An 18,673-nucleotide genomic window follows, 5' to 3' on the forward strand; every position below is an offset into this window, starting at 1 on the left:
GTCTCACATGCTCATGGCAGCACAAGCAGCCTTGAGGTGGGGGAGAGGAAGAGAGAGAGAGGCATTCTTGAGGAATCAAATGACCCGAAATACAATCACTCGAGCAAACACATGAACCTCTTATTCTTCTTCTATCGCTGGAAACGACAATCAGGGTAATACAATAACATATTCATGGTTAGTTATTGCTTTTTCGATTTGGTTTTGGACAGAGGTGAAAGCTTATAAGTGAAATAGTAAATATATTATAATAAACAAGACATGTATTTGAGTTTGCGTACAGCAGCAAGTTGTTTATTTGAATTCCACAAACATCTATTAGTGTGCCAGCGGCTACATTTTATAAAGGGCTACCAGTGCCACTTCATGACAAAATCATTTTCATAAGTGCTCATGAACGCATAGTGAAACCTTAATCCATGAACACATATTAAAGTTGATATAGGTCAACTAATGTATCGTAATGTGTGTTTTAAGATGACACAATTTCGTAGATTTCAACCCTCATTTAATGTTGGACTCATTGAGGCAACTCTTGGAGTCCGGTGAGCTTTTTAGAAGAAGAATACTTTTCATGAGGGATCACACTTTCTCTCCCTCTATGCCCAGTTGGAAATATAAAGTTGTGTGATGATATCACGTGGGAGAAAATCCGGTCATGCGCTAATCTGGTATTTAAGGTTCACCGGTTTGAGGGAAGGAAGCAGGAGGCTGGGCGCGTGGAAGGGGACGTTGATTAGGCCTACACAGATAAAAGTATTTATGCTGTGATTCACATTAATTTAGAATAAAGTTTAAGTGCATTTTTACAGGTAAATCATCGGTCGGTAAATCCGACTCCAAATCACCCGTGCGTAAAATCTGAAAACCGTTTTTGGAGAAATGTGGCAGTCCTATTGCTTGGTGCTGGTGGGCGCGGTGGTCGTGAGCGCTCAGTTCCCCAGAGAGTGTGTGACACCCGAAGGACTCCGGAGTGGACAGTGCTGTCCGTCGCCCTCTGGACTCAACGACGACCCGTGTGTCTCCAGCGAAGGGCGCGGGCAGTGCTTGCCCATCACGGTGGACGCGCGCCCGCACGGTCCTCAGTACCCGCACGACGGACGGGATGACCGGGAACGATGGCCAATCCGTTTCTTTAACCGCACCTGTCAGTGTAACGGAAACTTCAGCGGCTATAACTGCGGCCGCTGCAGACACGGATGGACGGGGCCCGGCTGTGACCAGCGGATTTCTGTTGGTAAGTGCCCAACGCCTGGGGAAATCTTCCCAAACAAATGTTGTCGGATAGTGAGTCTAACTCAAGTTAAGAGGAGACATGGCAAATCTGGGGCTGGTATGATTCTGTATTGTTGCTCAGTGGCAGTTCACCACTCCTTTCGGACACCACGCCAAGCAAAATGAACGGATTGTGGCTCGTTTATTGCCTAACCCTTTAACAATTGTAGCCTACAGCTAAAATGTATTATTTTACCAACATGAATTCACATTATTGCTCCATGAAACAAGCTGAATTTCTTTTAAATTGTCACAGCCCTGAAAATGAGAAAATGGCATTTTATTGAAAAAAATAATTAATTAAAACCTCCCTTTTTACGCGCATTTTCTGTACTTATTTCCCCAGTCGTTAAAAACTGATCCCCAAATTACCGCATGACTGGGTGAGTTAATCCACTTTACCTCTTCCTTAATCCCCCAGTAAGAAGAAACGTGATGCAGCTCAGCGCGGCTGAGAAACTGGCCTTCGTGAGCGCGCTGGACCAGGCCAAGCGCACGGTGCACCCCGACCTGGTGATCGCCACGCGGCGCTACCCAGAGATCTTCGGGCCCGACGAGAACACCGCGCAGTTCGAGAACATCACCGTCTACAATTACTTCGTGTGGACCCACTACTTCTCGGTCAGCAAGACGTTCCTGGGTGCGGGGCAGGCCAGTTTCGGGGGAGTGGACTTCTCCCACGAGGGCCCCGGTTTTGTCACTTGGCACAGGTTCCACCTGCTGCAGCTGGAGCGAGACATGCAGGTAAGCTAAGAGGTGTGACCGGTGGAGTAATGTGACGTCATCACATGCTCAATGGTTTGCTGGGCCATTGCCTATTCACATCTTGAAATTATCCCAGCTTGTTTATGTTTGTGTGAATTTCCCCCCCAACTGTATTGATGAAGAAACCAGAACTAATGGTATTTTTTTATACTCCATTAAAAGTATCGGTTTAACTGAAAGTATTGTTTTTTTGCACTATATAGTTGTATGAAAGCAATCACACTTCAACTTCCAAAAAAAGTATTTTCTTTGCAAGTTTCTAAATCCATCATCGTTGCTGTTTCCCTATAGTTGCATGTGTGTTCTCTTTTTTTTTTTTTTAGACATATTCTATATCATGTTAAGTTATTAGAGATCCTAAAATGGTTTTCGCAAAGGCTTTTAGAAAACTAATATCATTAGATGTATAATATTCAGATGTTTTATTTAAATGGTTTATTTAATAAGGGACAGTGCACATTGATAAAAACATTGCAGTAAATGTGCCAGAGTTAGCCAAGAGGCTATTTTTCATCTGTAGTCCTGTATGCAGTGCAAACACATTGTCCCCCGAGGTGAGTGTTTCAGGGTTAAAGCAAATGTCAGAGTGTGTGAGGAAATGATAAGCGATGTATTGCGTGCAGTGACTCCGTTACCAAAGCTCTAAATACACATTGACACGTTACCCAAGGAGGTGGAAACACATCGTCAGCAACATGAGAAAAAATAAAGCCTCGAGCAAACGCCGAGCCTTGATCTTCACGTTCGCATGAATAACTCGGCCATGCTTTCGTTTATGCATTTCCAACAACCAGGACATGCTGCAGGACCCCTCCTTCGCCCTGCCCTACTGGAACTTTGCCATCGGTGGGAGCACCTGCGACATCTGCACGGATGACCTGATGGGAGCCAGGAGCAGCTTTGACATGAATTCCCTCAGCACCAACTCCCTCTTCTCCCAGTGGAGAGTCATATGTGAGAGCGTGGAAGACTACGACACACTGGGAACCATCTGCAACAGTGAGGCGCTTGTTTATTCACCGAGCCACAGTGCGCCCCCCTTAGGCTGTTAAAGCAAATGTGTATTTAATTTGGTTCCCGCCTCCTCCCAGGCACCGAAACGTCTCCCATCAGGAGGAACCCCGCGGGGAACGTCGACAGGCCGATGGTCCAGCGTCTCCCGGAGCCGAAGGATGTGGCCGACTGTCTGCAGGTCAACGCTTTTGACACGCCCCCTTACTACTCCACTTCCTCCGAAAGCTTCCGAAACACGATTGAAGGTGAGCCACGTTGAAGACATTTCTGTCATAACTGTGTGTTTTTTCACACTGACATACAATGTTTGTGCGTTTTCGTGTTGTTTTGTCGGCAGGCTACAGCGCCCCCCAGGGGAACTATGACCCCGCGGTGAGGAGCCTGCACAACCTGGCCCATCTGTTCCTGAACGGGACGGGAGGACAGACTCACCTCTCCCCCAATGACCCCATCTTCGTCCTGTTGCACACCTACACCGACGCTATATTTGATGAATGGTTGAAAAGACACAGTCCAGGTTTTCTTCGTTTTTTACTTCATGAAATCTGCTTATTTGTACTGCTAAATATGTAGCATGGCGATCATATTGGCTAACTTTAAGTATTTCTTGACAGATTCCTCTCTGTATCCCGAAGAAAATGCCCCCATCGGTCACAACAGAGGCTACAACATGGTGCCTTTCTGGCCTCCGGTGACTAACGCCGAGATGTTTTTGACTGCCCCTGAAAATCTTGGTTACTCTTACGAAGCTGAATGGCCAGGTATTTCTTTTGAATGATTTCTCGTGCTCTGCACATTTCCACAGGTCTGCTTTCAGTCGTGCCTTTGAACAAATCCAGATGCCGAAAGGTAGTAATCCTCCTCCTCTCTCCAGCTCAAGCTTTCAGTATGACTGAAATCCTCACCATGGCGATAGTCTCTGCCCTCGTGCTGGTCGCGGTCGTGTTCGCCGTCACGTGTGCCGTGCGTGCCAAGTCTCGCAAGATGGAGGGCCACCAGCCTCTGCTCGGAGACCACTACCAGCGCTACGACGATGACAAAAGCCAATCCGTGGTCTAAGATCGTTGTGTGAACATGAGCCTCTCTCTTCTCTCTACTTTGAACGTCACACAGCGGTGCAGGTTGTTGAAACACGGGTCTGTTCTCACTGAAGAGCTTGTGTAGGTTATTCAATGCGTCAACAATCTATTTTGGCTACATTCATGTCCCTATAGCAAAGCTGGTGTCGTTGCATTTTGTTTTTCAAATAGTACAGATGTGAAGCACTCATTGAAGATGCATTTTTGGAGTTGAAAAGGTTTAGATGTATGCGATGCCTTCTTCGATAATTGTTTTGCAATGATCTCAATCGTTTGAAAATGTGTTAAAATAAAGAGAACATGGCCAACGGAAGTGTTGGTGTGACAGTGGTGCCAGCAGATGGTGCTGAACTGGTGCTATCAGCTTTTACTGAAAATTACTTTTCAGGATCTGCAATGACGCCTCCTGTAGTTTAGATTTTGATAATGCACTAAGTAATATGGAGATCAGCTGTAAAGGATGTCGATTTTCCGTTTGATATATTTAGCTTTTAAACACATTGGCGTAAAACTAATTAATTAAAACATACACGACCACAAGTCCCGCCATGTTTGTAGTCCGTAGATAATTATCGATGCAAAGTGATGGTTTGAAATACACTGCTCGTGTAATGGAGCAACGACGACCACTGGGGGGTGCAAGAGTTCAATTTCCAAAAGGTCATGTTGTTGGGAGGAGTGATATGCTTTGAGGTGAGTGGGGGTTGTATTTAAATGATGGATTAAGATAAATTGATCCAAATGGCCAGCTGAAATGTAATTCACGAAAGTTCAAAGAAAAGTGTCTATAAAGTGATTATAATCAGATGTGCTCAAATCATGCATCTCCTGCGTCTTTTATTTTTTATTTATTTTTTTAAACATTAATGCAAAATGGTAATAAAGGCTGTTTTGTATCCTTTGTCAGATTTTGTTCGAGGATTTACTTTTTAAGTTCACATGGTTTGTTCGACTGGGTGAAAACATTGATAAACTCAGCAGACATAATTACGTACACAACGAATCACAACTTATTCATGGAATCTTGTTTCATTTTCTAGGCACATGTTTAGAGGTTATTTAAGTTGCTTTTGCATTCACTATTTTGCTTCACTTCTTTTACCTGCGTTCGTCTTGCATTCAAAAGTCTCTGCAGAAATACATTGACATATATTACGTGTTAGTCCAACCATTTGACCAAGTCCTAATTTCTAAAGCAGCACCTGAAAAAAAGAAGAAGAAGAAAAAACAGGAAACCGGTGAGTTTGTTTGTTTTTCATAACAACGCGGTGTCGCTTCACCTGTCAGGTGTCAGGTGTCAGAGGAAGCTCCCTCGTGGGCGGGGCTACCCGCAGCGCGCTGTCGTCACACCGTCTCCCTACTGGTCAGCCGCGTAATTGGGAGGTCTCTGTCGGCGGTAACAGCCGCCCGGTGCTCAACACTTCGCCCTGTCAGCCCGCAGAGTCACAGTCCCGTTGGGAGTTCAGCGCCTGTTGCGACTCCAAAGCCGACTCTCCCCCCTGGATGTGGCTCGCGCGCGTCTCCCCCCCACCTCACCCCTCCCGGCCAACTCGCAAAGTGCTGCGCGTCAACACGTCTGCTCGCTCCGCTTCCGAAGTATAAACGTGTGCTGCTGCTGCCTCTTCTTTTGACGATGGACGAGGGCAACACCGTCTTGCCCGATTTGAAGGATATAGAGACGAAACTGGGTCTGAAGGTCCCGGAGTGTTTGGCTCGTTCTCTCGCCGCAGGAACGCGTCCCGACAAGCACGAGAAGTCTGCAGCGCCGCTGTTCGTGAACCGCAAACTGTGCGCCGACAATACGGACTTGAAGAGGCTGGAGAGCAAAATGCTGTTCCTAAAACAAGAAATGGTAAGCGTCTTTTTATTTACTAATTTTCTGTCGCCTGTTTAAACGTCAGGGAATTGCTCAAGTACCTTTTAAAAGGGACGCATGCCAATAGTTAAATATCACTAATGTGCTACAAACCATATGACTGCAGTGTAGAGTGAATTTAAAGTGCACCGACTTGTAATTACAAGCCAGGTCACTAATGCTGAACGTTACAGTTCCCGTTCTCATTAAGCTAAAGGAAACCGGAAGTACAATTGGCTGCATTATTAAACCGGCTTTTTGAGCAGGGCTTAATGTCAGGTGAGTAAAAACCCTTCCTCTCTGTCCAATAATGCATCACACTATTTGGCAGCCTGCTCATAGGAAATGTCCGGTGCTCATGCAAAACAGGTCCACATATCAACACGTGGTAGTTGGATGCACAGTTCCACTGATTGGTGTTCCGGGCCCTGATTGTATCATAAAGCACCTGAAACCGGCCAATCCGCGAGAGCCCATTCACAGAGTAACACCCCCTTTCTCCATCACCACCTTGATTATTCAAACTACTCTTAAAAAATGAAAAAACAACAAGTTAAACTGACATAGTGCCTGTAAAATTACATTTGTTTCAATAATCACATTATTTTTATAAGTTTCACTTGTTAGACTCTAGTTTTGAAGATCCAGAGTCCCCCCCCCCCCCCTCTCTCCACCTCCACTTTTTAAGTAAGGTCAGGAGAGGTATTAGGATTCCTGAGTAGATGGCCAAGTTGACCGAGTTCCTGTTGACTGCAGTGGAGCTGCCTCGCCGCCAGCAGACGGACCAATCGACCCGGAGAGTTTGTTTTGATGGGCTGACATTTATGTGGCGGAGGCACGGAGACCCATAACAGGCCGATAACAGTTTTTTAAAAATGGAACAGCCCTTGGTTTGACTTGCTTCTGTTTCAACCTGACAGTCCATGCTGTCTTATAATTGTATTGCTAAAAGAAGAAAAGCGTGTTTACTTAAAAAAATAAATAATTACGCCATTAGTGTCGGACAGATCATTTCGAATCTGAGCCATTTTGGGCTTCCCTGTTGGTGCAACTCCCGTCAGTTTAATCACTAATCCAATCAGCCTGGTCTGACACACACACACCTTTTGCAACATCATCGTCACCTTTTGCTTGAGGGGCCTATCAAAGGAGCAAATGAACTCTGAAATGTGCAGTTCAGAAAAAAGGATATGATAAGCCCTTATTATTTTCATATGACAAATTAAACTTGTGTTTCTATCCAGCGCTGATTGTGTTGCCCAAACTCATCTGGTGCTACCGACCCTCTGGTGCCACCTTATTGACACCAGATCGCCGCTTGGACTCAAACAGCAATACGACTCCATCTGCTCCTTGTGTGTGTGTGTAAAGCAGCTGGTTATTCTAACAAAACAAACACGCCAGAAGCAATGTGAGTCAAATGAAGCCAGGTCTTAAATCCAGTCCAAAGAAGGGCTGTTGTATGAAGCCAGCTGTCTGGAGCTCTGTACCAGCCTTGTTTACCTTCATTTGCCCCGACGCATTTTAAATGTCGCAGGCTATTGCAGCTGTTCCTTAACGATGTGTTTCCAGTGGCACAGGAATCCCTTTGATTGACCCCCATATGCTGTCCACTTCCATCCCCAGTCAATGGCACGGTTTGTCATGGCAGGGCGTTAAATCAATGGCCAGACTGTTTTAAGTCGGTATGTCGTTCAGAGTCCTGGAGGCAAACGGTTTCCTGGTATGTGCTGTTATACGAGGACTATGTCCTTTTTCCAGTGCCACATAAAGTCTCTTTGTTCACAGCAAAGATCGATAGTCTAAACATAATGGCACATAGTGTTCTGCCCATTTGAGGGTATACGAATTCTGACAGTTGTTGGCAAATTAAATCTCACCGCAAGGTTCATCAAGCAGCCAATCCGGAGCTTTCCTTCATGTCACATGATCTTCAACCGCCGTTGGATATTGCCCTGTTAATATAGAATTGTATTATTTTTTGGAGCACTTTCATCTCTCGCATCCATGTTGGTTTAGAAGCAGAGGTTCAGTCCGCTAATGAAACCCCACCCCATATGAAATGTTGAAGCTCTAGTTGTTGATGCTGGATGACCCCATAAGTACCGTGACCTTGACGCTTTTCTCCAACTCACAGGCACATCTCCGAGCCATCGATGTGAAGCTGATGCAGCAGCTTATGTCAATCAACGAGGGCATCGAGTCCATCCGTTGGATCATCGAAGACAAGGGAGGCGTGGCCAGCCAAGAGGGCAGCCTGACGGGCAGCTTGTACAGCCTGTCGGACAGCCAGGACAGCACCTCGCTGCGGGGGAGCTTCAACAGCTTGAACGACGGCAACAGCGACGGGCTCGACAGTCTGTCTGTGGGGAGCTACTTGGACACTCTCGCAGAGGACCTCCCGGACGACCCCTCACCGAGCGACCTTGACCGTTTCGTTGATAAACCGGTGATCGATGGGGATACTTTCAGCAAATCACCACTGAAACTCCGGGTGGAATCGGATGAATACTACTGCTTCGGATAATGACGAGCTCAGCACAGTGGTGGCACGGAGACTACTCAGATGTTATGTGAAGAAAGATTCATAAAACGCGTTCTTCACTTTGACAAATTAACACGGCTGACGGAATATTTCTCCCCTCGCAAAAGCGACAACCGATGTGTTTGCGAAGACTTTCCAAAAATGACTCGTGTTACTTTTCACCCTGAAACCAGCGTCCTTATGTAGTGGTTTGAACACTCCTCATCAAACCATTGCCACTTACTGTCACAGTTCTTTGAGTCTTAATATTTTTATCATGCAGGTCAATTGACCACAAAGGGTCCTCTGTTCCGTTTTAAAGATTGTATTTATTGTGAGTTATCCAATGCCTCTGCAGTTTATTTTTTAAGGCGGAGTACCTCTCGGACTAAAATTGCTGAAGATGGGGTGATGGAGAGTAGCAACATAAGCTGAACAACAAATGTTCTTCATCAGCTTTTGTGTCAGGTCAACCCCAATCACCGGATTTTTAGAGAAGGAGTTGATTAGGATTTAGCAGCCACTTGGAAAATTGGACGTTTCAAGTGGCGTGAACTATTTAAGGTGGAAAAGTGGTACGTTTAAGTGTTCAAGCAAGTGCAATTTGCATCCATGCCAAAATCTGAGCTCCACCCGCTACACAAGTTAAGCTTGTAATTATTTTTACTTAAATGTTTCGACTGATGGAAGTTCCGAAGCTAAATCACAGTGTGCATTAGTCAGTTACACGAAAGAGATTAGGAGCACACGCGGAGCACAGATGCTTGACTGAACACCAAAGCAATTTGATTGTCTTAAAGATAAACCCTCTGATGCCTGATGGGAGAGGTTAATGACTGTGGACACGTGTGTGTGTGTGTGTACATTTTAATGATCCGTTATCAAAAACAGGTGTGTTGGTTCAGCTTTAAATGTTATGTTGATCGCTCATTTGTATTTTACACTGCCTGCATTTTTAAGAAAAAACATGTTTTTTTTATTATTGGTTTCTGTTAATTTTGTTGAATGAAATAATATATTGTGATTTTTCTCCTGTTCACATCGTCTGAGTCTTTCCTGCATGAGTTTTCTTCAATTTGGCAAATGATTGTGTCTCGCACCCTTTAAACTTCCCAAGCTAATTGCAGAGGAATGCCACTTAGGATAATATTCAGCATGTATTTTAATAGCTGAGGAGTCATATTACCAAAACTGATGAGCGCCATATGCTTTGGATGAAGTTAATACGAAAATAACTAATAAAAAGGGAGACAGAAAAAAAAAAATGTTATGCATCTCGCTAGCTTCGTATCTCTCATGAGATAATTGAAGTTCCAGACTGACCATACAGGGAAAGTCATTCTAGGAAAGGTGAGCCGCGTGGTCTCTTTGGCACGTGAGCCAGCGCTCCACTGGTTCTCAGACTGGGATCTGACAGCAGGACGCTGCCGCCATGGATGACTCGTCATTAACTCACTGTGTCCGAAGAGCCGTCTCGCGTGAGCAACTTGTCTCATTTCAAACTACCGTTCATGAACCCATGGCTGAAGGGTCGTGTGGACGTTTTCTGAACGCGTTGCAGACGTCTTGCGGAACAGGAAATGCCGAAAACTACACAAAGGACACTGACTGTTTGTCAGTTCCAGACAGATACCATCACTTTATCCAGCACCTGTAACTTTGTCTCGCACCAAGTGCAAAGCAGCTTTATTTGGGTTTTATGCTGCTTCCCTTATCTCTACCTCCCAGAGGCTTCGGCACGCTTAAGCTCCCTGTGCAGCTCAAGCACACGAAACCAAGGAGCCTTGTGCATGCAATTCAATTACAAACACACCATATCCCTCAACTTCTCCACATTTCATGTCTTAACAAATGTAACCGTGTCATGACAGTTAAGTTAATATCCCTCGGGGTGGGGGATGTCGAGTCGAACTTGGGGCATTGAAATAATTGGACACACGGAACAGGTTCTGCAGGTTCATGTTGAAATAGCTCCGAGTCAAAATTCCTCAGAGCTGCATGGTACACTACACTTGAACAGAAGTGGCCTTTTGGGCCCCTTTCTGTCCATATGAGTGCGCATGTCCTACATAAAAGGGAGAACCATTTGACACTGGCTTTGTAGTGACGATGAGGCCTGCATCGCATTTGAGAAGAAAATATAATAGTTTACACATTCCAAGATAAAATCATTAGATTACATATTACTATATAAGTGTCTCATTTGGAAAATGTGAGAGAGAGAGATCTTTATGGTTGTGCATTATATAGTCCAGGGAAGTTTCTCAAATTATTTTGTCAGCAATTGTAGTCAGGACCCCATTCTTTTGGTAAATGACACCCAGGCTCTGTGGAAAGCAAACCGAGGTCAAATCTGCTGCAGAGCCCTGAGTTTTCATTCTCTTAGTTAGTCCTCCGATACGTCGCTTGAGCACAAGTAATTACTCTTGTGTACATTCGAGACGGCGGCTTCCAGCAGGGATCCATTAACAAATTAGGCACTGGGGTTGGGCCTGTGCCACAAGATGAAGGGAAACCAATACCTCTGGTATCTGGGAGACTGTCACCATGCTACCAAATGAGGATACGGGATATGGGGTACTGGAGTTGGTTTTGGGTGGCAGGGTGGGGGTGAAAACAGCCAAACACACAGTAAAACACATAGCTGGTAAATATACACAATTGTCGAGCTACTTTATTCCGGCTTCATTAGCTTTCCTTCTTTGGGCCTGTGGTTTGGTGTTCCCACAGCTCTATAAACATCACAGTGGTATTAAAGAGAGTGCACGTCTTGTGCATAACAAGGTTCACTTAAGAACGAATGTTTGTGAGGGCCCTGCATGCTCCGCAGAAACGCTATTGCTTGTGATGGATGGAGCACATTACATCCACTATGTCGACCGTATTACATTCCCAGACACGGGGAGCTCCATGTCGGGAGATTTATGAAGCCGTGGAAAACTTAATAAGGCCTATCCCATAGCATGAATATCTTGTTTCGTCTCGGAAAAATACTTCATGAATGTCAAGAGTCGCCACAAGCCCGATGTTGTGCTTGACATGAGATTTTCCGCACTGCCGACGCGATGATAGCGGCAACTTCAGACCAAGCATTTACCTAATTCTGAGAAGATTATTACATAAGGGGAAGTCATATATACAGGACTGTCTCAGAAAATTAGAATATTGTGATGAAGTTCTTTATTTTCTGTAATGCAATTTAAAAAACAAAAATGTCATGCATTCTGGATTCATTACAAATCAACTTTTATTCTTTTAATATTGCTGATTATGGCTTACAGATTAAGAAAACTCAAATATCCTATCTCTAAATATTAGAATATCATGAAAAAGTATACTAGTAGGGTATTAAACAAATCACTTGAATTGTCTAATTAACTCGAAACACCTGCAAGGGTTTCCTGAGCCTTGACAAACACTCAGCTGTTATAAATCTTTTTTTACTTGGTCTGAGGAAATATTAAAATTTTATGAGATAGGATTTTAGAGTTTTCTTAAGCTGTAAACCATAATCAGCAATATTAAAAGAATAAAAGGCTTGCAATATTTCAGTTGATTTGTAATGAATCCAGAATGCATGACATTTTTGTTTTTTAAATTGCATTACAGAAAATAAAGAACTTTATCACAATATTCTAATTTTCTGAGACAGTCCTGTATCTACCGTGTGTATCCGTTTTACAGGAATAAAGTCTTCACGGAGCTCCCAGCCGGCCTTCTGCCAAGATGTAGATCTGAGTCACTTCTTGGGAGCCTTGTTAAACTCCAGTGCTCCTGGGAGCCACCGTCAACCAAACGCAGCCGACGTGACGCACCACTGTTAACGTCAGAGCAAACATTCAACATTAACGATGGCTGCCACTGCTCTCGTGAATCGGCCCAGCTAAGATTAAGAAAGAACACCCTTTGAAAGCTTCTGTAAACATGTCACAGAAAACATCTGAGGAACCCAAATACACAAAGTGGCCAGCCTGAGAACAGAGCAGTCCTGCACGCTGGTCCGGCTGCATTCCAGTCATAACTCATGGGGTTATTTTTAATCGGCATATACACAAAAAGTTCTTGATTATTTATCAGATGTAGTTACAGTTAAAAAGATGACAAGTCTCCCCATGAGACTTCCCTCACGGGACATTCTTCCTCTGGTATTTCGGAATGAATCGCCACAGTCTTAATTGTTGTGCCGACTCAGTGACCCATTGGTTTGTTTACATTCCAGCGCCACACTTTAACCTTTAACCCGAGGATTTACCAGACATTATTGGAGACCTCATATTGTTTGCGGCGCTACATTATGCTATGTGAAAACATCGTCTCTCAGAAAGCTGCACCATCTCGGCACAACTTCAAACCTAACTGGGTAAACGGGCAGCCTATCAGTTGTATAGTTTACCCAACAACGACACAAAATGAGTGTTGGTGGATTGAAAGTGTCGTTTCAAACTACTTGCTATGGTAGAGAAGTAGCGCTACCTCTGTGTAGCTTCTCCTAGCATTGTTAATATAGCCGCGCATAGCTTTTAGCGTGGGAGCGTGTGCCCCACTGGCTAGCTCACGGCTGCTGCTCAACCTGGTAACATCGTCTTCGATGCGTAGAAAACACCCTCCAGAGTCCCCTGCAGTCACCACAGTTAGCGCGGTCAACACTGTTACCATTGTCTGCGCTGTTATCACCGTTAGCTGCGCTGGTTTAGCGTTTGCTGGTTTAGCAGTCGCTGTCTCGATAGCCTTGCAGAGGCAATATACGTATATTTACAACTTCTACTACCTTTCTTATTGAGCACTATTAATACATGTGAGCTGTGAAGATTTTGCCTAAATGATCAAATACAGTTGGTTAGGTTAGGAGAGTTTGATATTTCCTAGTCCTAAACCGAATGAACGCTAACTAAGTAGCCTAACTAATTTACTCTGAAACACATAAGATGTATTTAAAATGAAAGTAATTCCTACATTTACCAATAATATATAGTGTGCCCCTGTTCTTCTGAGCAGTTATGACTTCCTGTTCATTTGCTTTTGACTCTGCTTCATGAATCAAAAGTTTGAAAGCAGTGAATCCTAAGAATTAAGGACACAAAGTAACTGATTTAGAAATATCTTAAACAACCCAATACTAATCTAAGAAAGAAGGACAAAACAAGAAACTCTTCTTCCCCTTAAAGAATGAAAAAACAATCAATTAAACTAAATGACTTATTATACATTTAATTATACTGTGATGCAGACACAATCAGGGACTGGTTGTGAACTTATTTTCTATTGAAAGCACCAACTGGTGGAACCAGTTATGCAATGTGACCACCACTAATGTCCCCACACTCACCACCTATTATGAGGTGTTCCCATTCATGCTATCAACTAAGGATTGGCCAATTAGTCATCATTAGTCACCAAAAAAAAGGTGTACCGGTAATCTTTATGCTAATGATCAGTGAATTTGACCTTTGTTCAACTTAAAGCCAGCAGAGTTTAAGATATCACATTGTGCATTGCAGGTAAAGGGCACCACAGTGAATATGTAAGCCGATGATGATTCATGAGCAGTTGTACAGTAGAACACATATAAGCCACCCTGTTCAAACTCAGTTCAGTACCTCCAGTATTCTCAACCTATTTTCCATTTGTCGCTCTTGTATTTTTTGAGTCATCCTCTCACTCCATGTCTGTGCTGTGATGACTCTCTGCATCGGGTGCCTTTTTCCCCGACCACACCACCGCGGGCCGAGCCTGCTGAGCCGGGTGAGATTAAACAGCAGGCTACATCAGCCAGGAACCTTCAACGGATAGAGAGGAGAGAACAAAACAAACCTCTATCCTATTTGATCCCCCCGTTTTTTCACTCCCTTCTCTTTCTATCCGGGCCAGGAAGCCTTTCCATGACTATATTAGGAATCAAAGGGACTTCTACAGAAGCCACTGACCCGGCCACAGCTTTTGAACTTTTGCTTTGCTCTTTGCTCCAAGCAGTGACTCACAAAAAAGAACTATATGTTATCATGGTGACTTTGAGGCTTACGGAGTCTGCAGTGTATGTGATTATTTCAGATGGACTGCACTTTTGTCTGTGGGTTAGCCTTGAATTTGATGAGTTATGGAACAAGACAGACATGCAATCAAAACGTACACAAACAACCATTTAAGATAACATCACATGGATTATTTCCACACGCATGAGAAATCCTCCCAGCAACATGGCAAACAGGCAACATGAAGCCAAAAGGTCAAAAGTCTTTTCAAGTGTTTCCTGGCAACAAAGAAAAAAGTTAAAAATACAGTTTGCAGAATCAAACCATTAAATTATAGCTATTTAATTAAATGTGTATGTGTCGTTAAGGGAGCAGAGCTGAGGCTACACCATCGTTGGCAAACATAGCCGACGCTTCCCCGTGAATGTCTGCTTTGTAATTTACCTGGACACTGATTCAGTCAAATGAGGGCAGTTTGGGGTCGATTAACCCTGAGAGGTCAAGAAACGTTCATCAGCTGACTTTGTGTTGAAGTCGTTTGGACTTTCTTCAAATCTGATAGAAAGTAGCTCATGTTTCTGTTCTTCTGCCAGGAGGTGTTTTCAGGAAGTTGTTATGTTATTATCCTAACTGTCTGCACATTGTCATTTGTCCACATGTGAGCCGGCTTTGTTTTAATCCAAGACACACATACGATTTTAAGTGAAAGACTACCAGTGCAGAGCAAAAAAATAGCGGCCATGATTGTGTTGATTCCAGACTATTTTTCTTCCTTTTGTCAAGACTCATGGAGCACTCTTCTTCTGTTGCCTCGAGCTCTTCAAGTATTGCCTTCTGTTTGTCATGTTCTGCCTTTCTTTGAAATGTGCTCTTCTGTCTTCATTACTGTACACAAGAGTATCATAGCGTTCATGTCACAATGGGATTGTGTCTGTCTGCACCCTCTCATGAACTGTCCTCCTTCCTGGGAAGGAGATGTGATCCCCTTGGGAAAGAAAAAATAGTGTACTCCCCCACAACTGTGCTGCAGGCAAAAGACACCCCCGCCATCCGGTGGCACTGTAGTAGGCATCGCTTTGTCTGATGACCTGCTCAGAAATTTATTTCTAATATCTTTGAAAACAATAAAACTTTAATATTGGTTGACATTTTTTTTGCACTGTTTTGTAATCTTGTTGTGGCTCAACAAGATGCATTCTTAGCTTTCATCCGCATTATGCTTTTCATTTGTCTTTCTCAGTCTTCTAAATGTTTCTATCAGATCAATTGGCAAACAGTTTGATTTAAAACAGACAATGACGTTTTTGTCAGTCCCTTCATCCCCAATGTGAAAAAAATGTAAAATCTTATTTTTTTGCCTGGAAGCACTGATTCCTAGGGTTCAAACCTCAAGTCTTGACACTGAAACCCTCCTCTGCATCTCACAACTGGTGTAACAGGACCTGGAAGATCTCACTCAGGTGCTTTGGTTTGAGAGGTAAAGGACCTCCAAATATCTGCAGGGATTAGGATGCAAAAACCCGGGGGGGGGGGGTTCCTTGGCACCCTCTTAATTAAAGTCTCTTCGCAGAAGTGTTTTTAGAGGGTTTGGATTCCCGTCATACCCCATCTATCTGAAAGTTAGCATGTAAAAGAATAGTAGATTTAGAGTCGGGTGTACATGTGGAGGAACAGTTGGAAAGAGTTTCCTCATGTTGACGTATCAACCATATGCTATTTAATTTACAATCTCTTTAAAAATCAAATTAAAAAGTCATTCATTTGTAAATGTTCATGACCGCATCTATTTATGTTCAAGACTCTGGAAAATATTGTGGTGGGGAGAGGCAGAACTTAGTTTTTCTTTCTTTTTATAATATGGCCTCGCTCAGTGTTCATATTTCTTTGGACCATCCCAGAAAACTATTCAGAAGAAACAACACCCACCCACCACAATGTCAAACATAGAAATGTATGCAGGGCCCCGCCAGGTGCGCCTGGCTGTATTGTTTGATCGTATTAATACTATCCACAATTGTCTAACTCCTGTATTGAATGCATTGTATCAGACATGTTTCTCATTCACATTTCTCTCAACAGATGCGCTCTCATTTTAATCTATGCAAATGTCAGCACCGCCTCAGTGCAAGCGCACCAAAAAAAATGACAACCGCGTAGTCAGCTGTGTTTGTTGTTCCCTGTTAGCCAAACTCACCATCTGAAACATCAGAAGGGAGCAAAGTGAGAAAGTAGTGAGTGAGGAATCGCCAGTCATTACACGTCAGTATCAAATGTGCAAAATAATGCGACAACCAGAGATCCTTAAGCATACACAATAATAAATAATGCAGTTTGGTGCAGCAGTATGCACGAATAGCCATGGACAGACAGGCATAGCATACACTCACTGCTAGTGTACACAATAAGCGAAACATAATAAAACATTAAATTGGTTCAACACATTTTAATCAAAGGCTAAATGTCGGCCTACGATGTACCCAAATCAAACTATAATATCCGAATGAAGAAATAGCAAAACAAGAAATGGCTAAACATGCAACCCCAGCCGACACATTATATTTGAACAGCCCTTCATCGAAAAGCATTCAGAAAGATGTCACCTAAGTATTTGCATGTGTCCAGGTTACAGTTGTAGACAGAAAAGACATTTCTTCTTTGACTTCCTGTGCTGTGGTGTTGCCGTCCAGTGAACATTTAACCCAGACATTCAACAGCAGGAAACCCACACGCTGAAATAACGCCACGCTTTTGTCTCGACTCGTCTCTGATTACTCCAGCACTCAGCCTCCCAGCCCCCACATGCATACCCTGTGGGGATAGCCACCTGTCTGCCATGCCTCCCCAACAGACAGCGCTTTGTGCTGGGGGGAGTAAAGCCTCTTAGCAGCCTGTCACTGATAGGAGGGCCGACAGCGGCGTATTACAGTGGCGCGGTTCACCATGGGAAAAATAGTTGTATGATATAGCTTCGGTAGGCTTTTTGGACTTGTGAATGTTCTCAAATGCACAGAGCAGGCAAGCCACGGCGACAGCAGTTTGACAGCACGCCTCGTATACGGCTGCAGGTGCCGAGAACAGACCCAACCGTATTCAGGCCGCTGGCGGTTAATGATTGCCTCTGCGCAGTTTGCCATTTTAATCACTGACAGCTTGTCTGCTCATGTAGTCAGATGGCTTGATGTACACACACACACAGACACACACACACACACACACACACAAAGCACAGCTTCTCTGAGTGCTGTGACCACATAGGTGACAATGTTGTACTTGAGACTAATGAAAACAAACGATGGTGCAGGAAGCCTCTGGTACATTTCCTGGCCTTTAAAACTGAATGTATTCTTTTAATGGCTTTCAGAGACATTTACTCATCTATTTAGACCGAGATGGAAAAGGTGATGTGCTTTTAAAAAATTTATTATAAACTTACAACAATCTGGACTACAATTATTTCCATTTTAAAAAATGCTTAATTTGGTGTGATAACATATTCCTAGCATTTGGTTAACTCACTAGCTTTTCGGTTTCTGTACTAGAAATATACACATTTACAGAGAGTAGGTGTTACAGGTATTCAAGTTCAAGTGGGGAGTTCTGTTACTGAATCTTGGATATGCCCGCCTTTCTTTTTTTATTCATTTATTAGGTCTGTTCTTTGGCCTTTATTCAACAGGGGACAGCAGGGGACAAGGAAGATGGGGAAACAGGAGAATTTATGTAGGGACAGCGGTTGGCTACGGTCGAAATCCCTCAAAAAGCCAGCGAGTGAACTTTGGAATATTCCATCACGTTCGTTCCCATGCGGTTAATGAACCTGCATGCTCAGGCTCCAATTTTGCACTTAAATCACATATAAAATTAATATTTACTTTTGATTTCTCTTGAGGGCTTCAACCTTAGTGTATTAAAGAAAGAGAGGAAAAAACATATTCCATCATTAGAAAAGCTTTAAACTGCAGCCGTATGTTCCTTTCTGGATTCAATTGAGGCTTGTACAAGGCATTGGCCGCATAATTTCATCACCAAATGAAGTAAATAAATGTGAGTTACAACTCCTCGCTCTTTCTTTATGAAATTTAATTCATGGGGAATTTCTGGATCTCGTCCAGTAATGCAACAAAGCAGGGATCCCACGACAGCCCACTGCACTCAATGAGAGACGCAAAGAGCTCTCTTTTGTTGGTGGGCT

The 18,673-nt window shown here is 43.6% G+C and overlaps 2 protein-coding genes across 2 annotated transcripts; both read left to right on the plus strand.

Annotated features, from left to right (window-relative positions):
• The first annotated feature begins 710 nt into the window (after window positions 1–710).
• On the plus strand, window positions 711–4,950 carry LOC130211723 (5,6-dihydroxyindole-2-carboxylic acid oxidase-like). The gene is made up of 7 exons (XM_056442686.1): window positions 711–1,237; window positions 1,697–2,019; window positions 2,835–3,039; window positions 3,132–3,299; window positions 3,392–3,571; window positions 3,669–3,815; window positions 3,929–4,950. The coding sequence occupies exons 1-7, from the start codon at window positions 883–885 to the stop codon at window positions 4,111–4,113; spliced, it is 1,563 nt and encodes a 520-aa protein (XP_056298661.1). The 5' UTR covers window positions 711–882; the 3' UTR covers window positions 4,114–4,950.
• Window positions 4,951–5,553: 603 nt separating this feature from the next.
• On the plus strand, window positions 5,554–9,549 carry LOC130211707 (leucine rich adaptor protein 1-like). The gene is made up of 2 exons (XM_056442660.1): window positions 5,554–5,985; window positions 8,126–9,549. The coding sequence occupies exons 1-2, from the start codon at window positions 5,767–5,769 to the stop codon at window positions 8,513–8,515; spliced, it is 609 nt and encodes a 202-aa protein (XP_056298635.1). The 5' UTR covers window positions 5,554–5,766; the 3' UTR covers window positions 8,516–9,549.
• The last annotated feature ends 9,124 nt before the right edge of the window (window positions 9,550–18,673 follow it).

Source organism: Pseudoliparis swirei, chromosome 21 (genome assembly GCF_029220125.1).
Source record: "Pseudoliparis swirei isolate HS2019 ecotype Mariana Trench chromosome 21, NWPU_hadal_v1, whole genome shotgun sequence".
Lineage (NCBI taxonomy): Eukaryota > Metazoa > Chordata > Actinopteri > Perciformes > Liparidae > Pseudoliparis > Pseudoliparis swirei.

What these genes read in the sequence shown, in the direction of transcription:
- LOC130211723 (XM_056442686.1), top strand. Translation starts at nt 883, where the DNA reads ATGTGGCAGTCCTATTGCTTGGTGCTGGTGGGCGCGGTGGTCGTGAGC. An exon ending in TGACCAGCGGATTTCTGTTG is followed by an intron (nt 1,238 to 1,696) that starts GTAAGTGCCCAA and finishes TTAATCCCCCAG; the next exon opens with TAAGAAGAAACGTGATGCAG. An exon ending in GTTGAAAAGACACAGTCCAG is followed by an intron (nt 3,572 to 3,668) that starts GTTTTCTTCGTT and finishes ATTTCTTGACAG; the next exon opens with ATTCCTCTCTGTATCCCGAA.
- LOC130211707 (XM_056442660.1), top strand. Translation starts at nt 5,767, where the DNA reads ATGGACGAGGGCAACACCGTCTTGCCCGATTTGAAGGATATAGAGACG. An exon ending in TGTTCCTAAAACAAGAAATG is followed by an intron (nt 5,986 to 8,125) that starts GTAAGCGTCTTT and finishes TCCAACTCACAG; the next exon opens with GCACATCTCCGAGCCATCGA.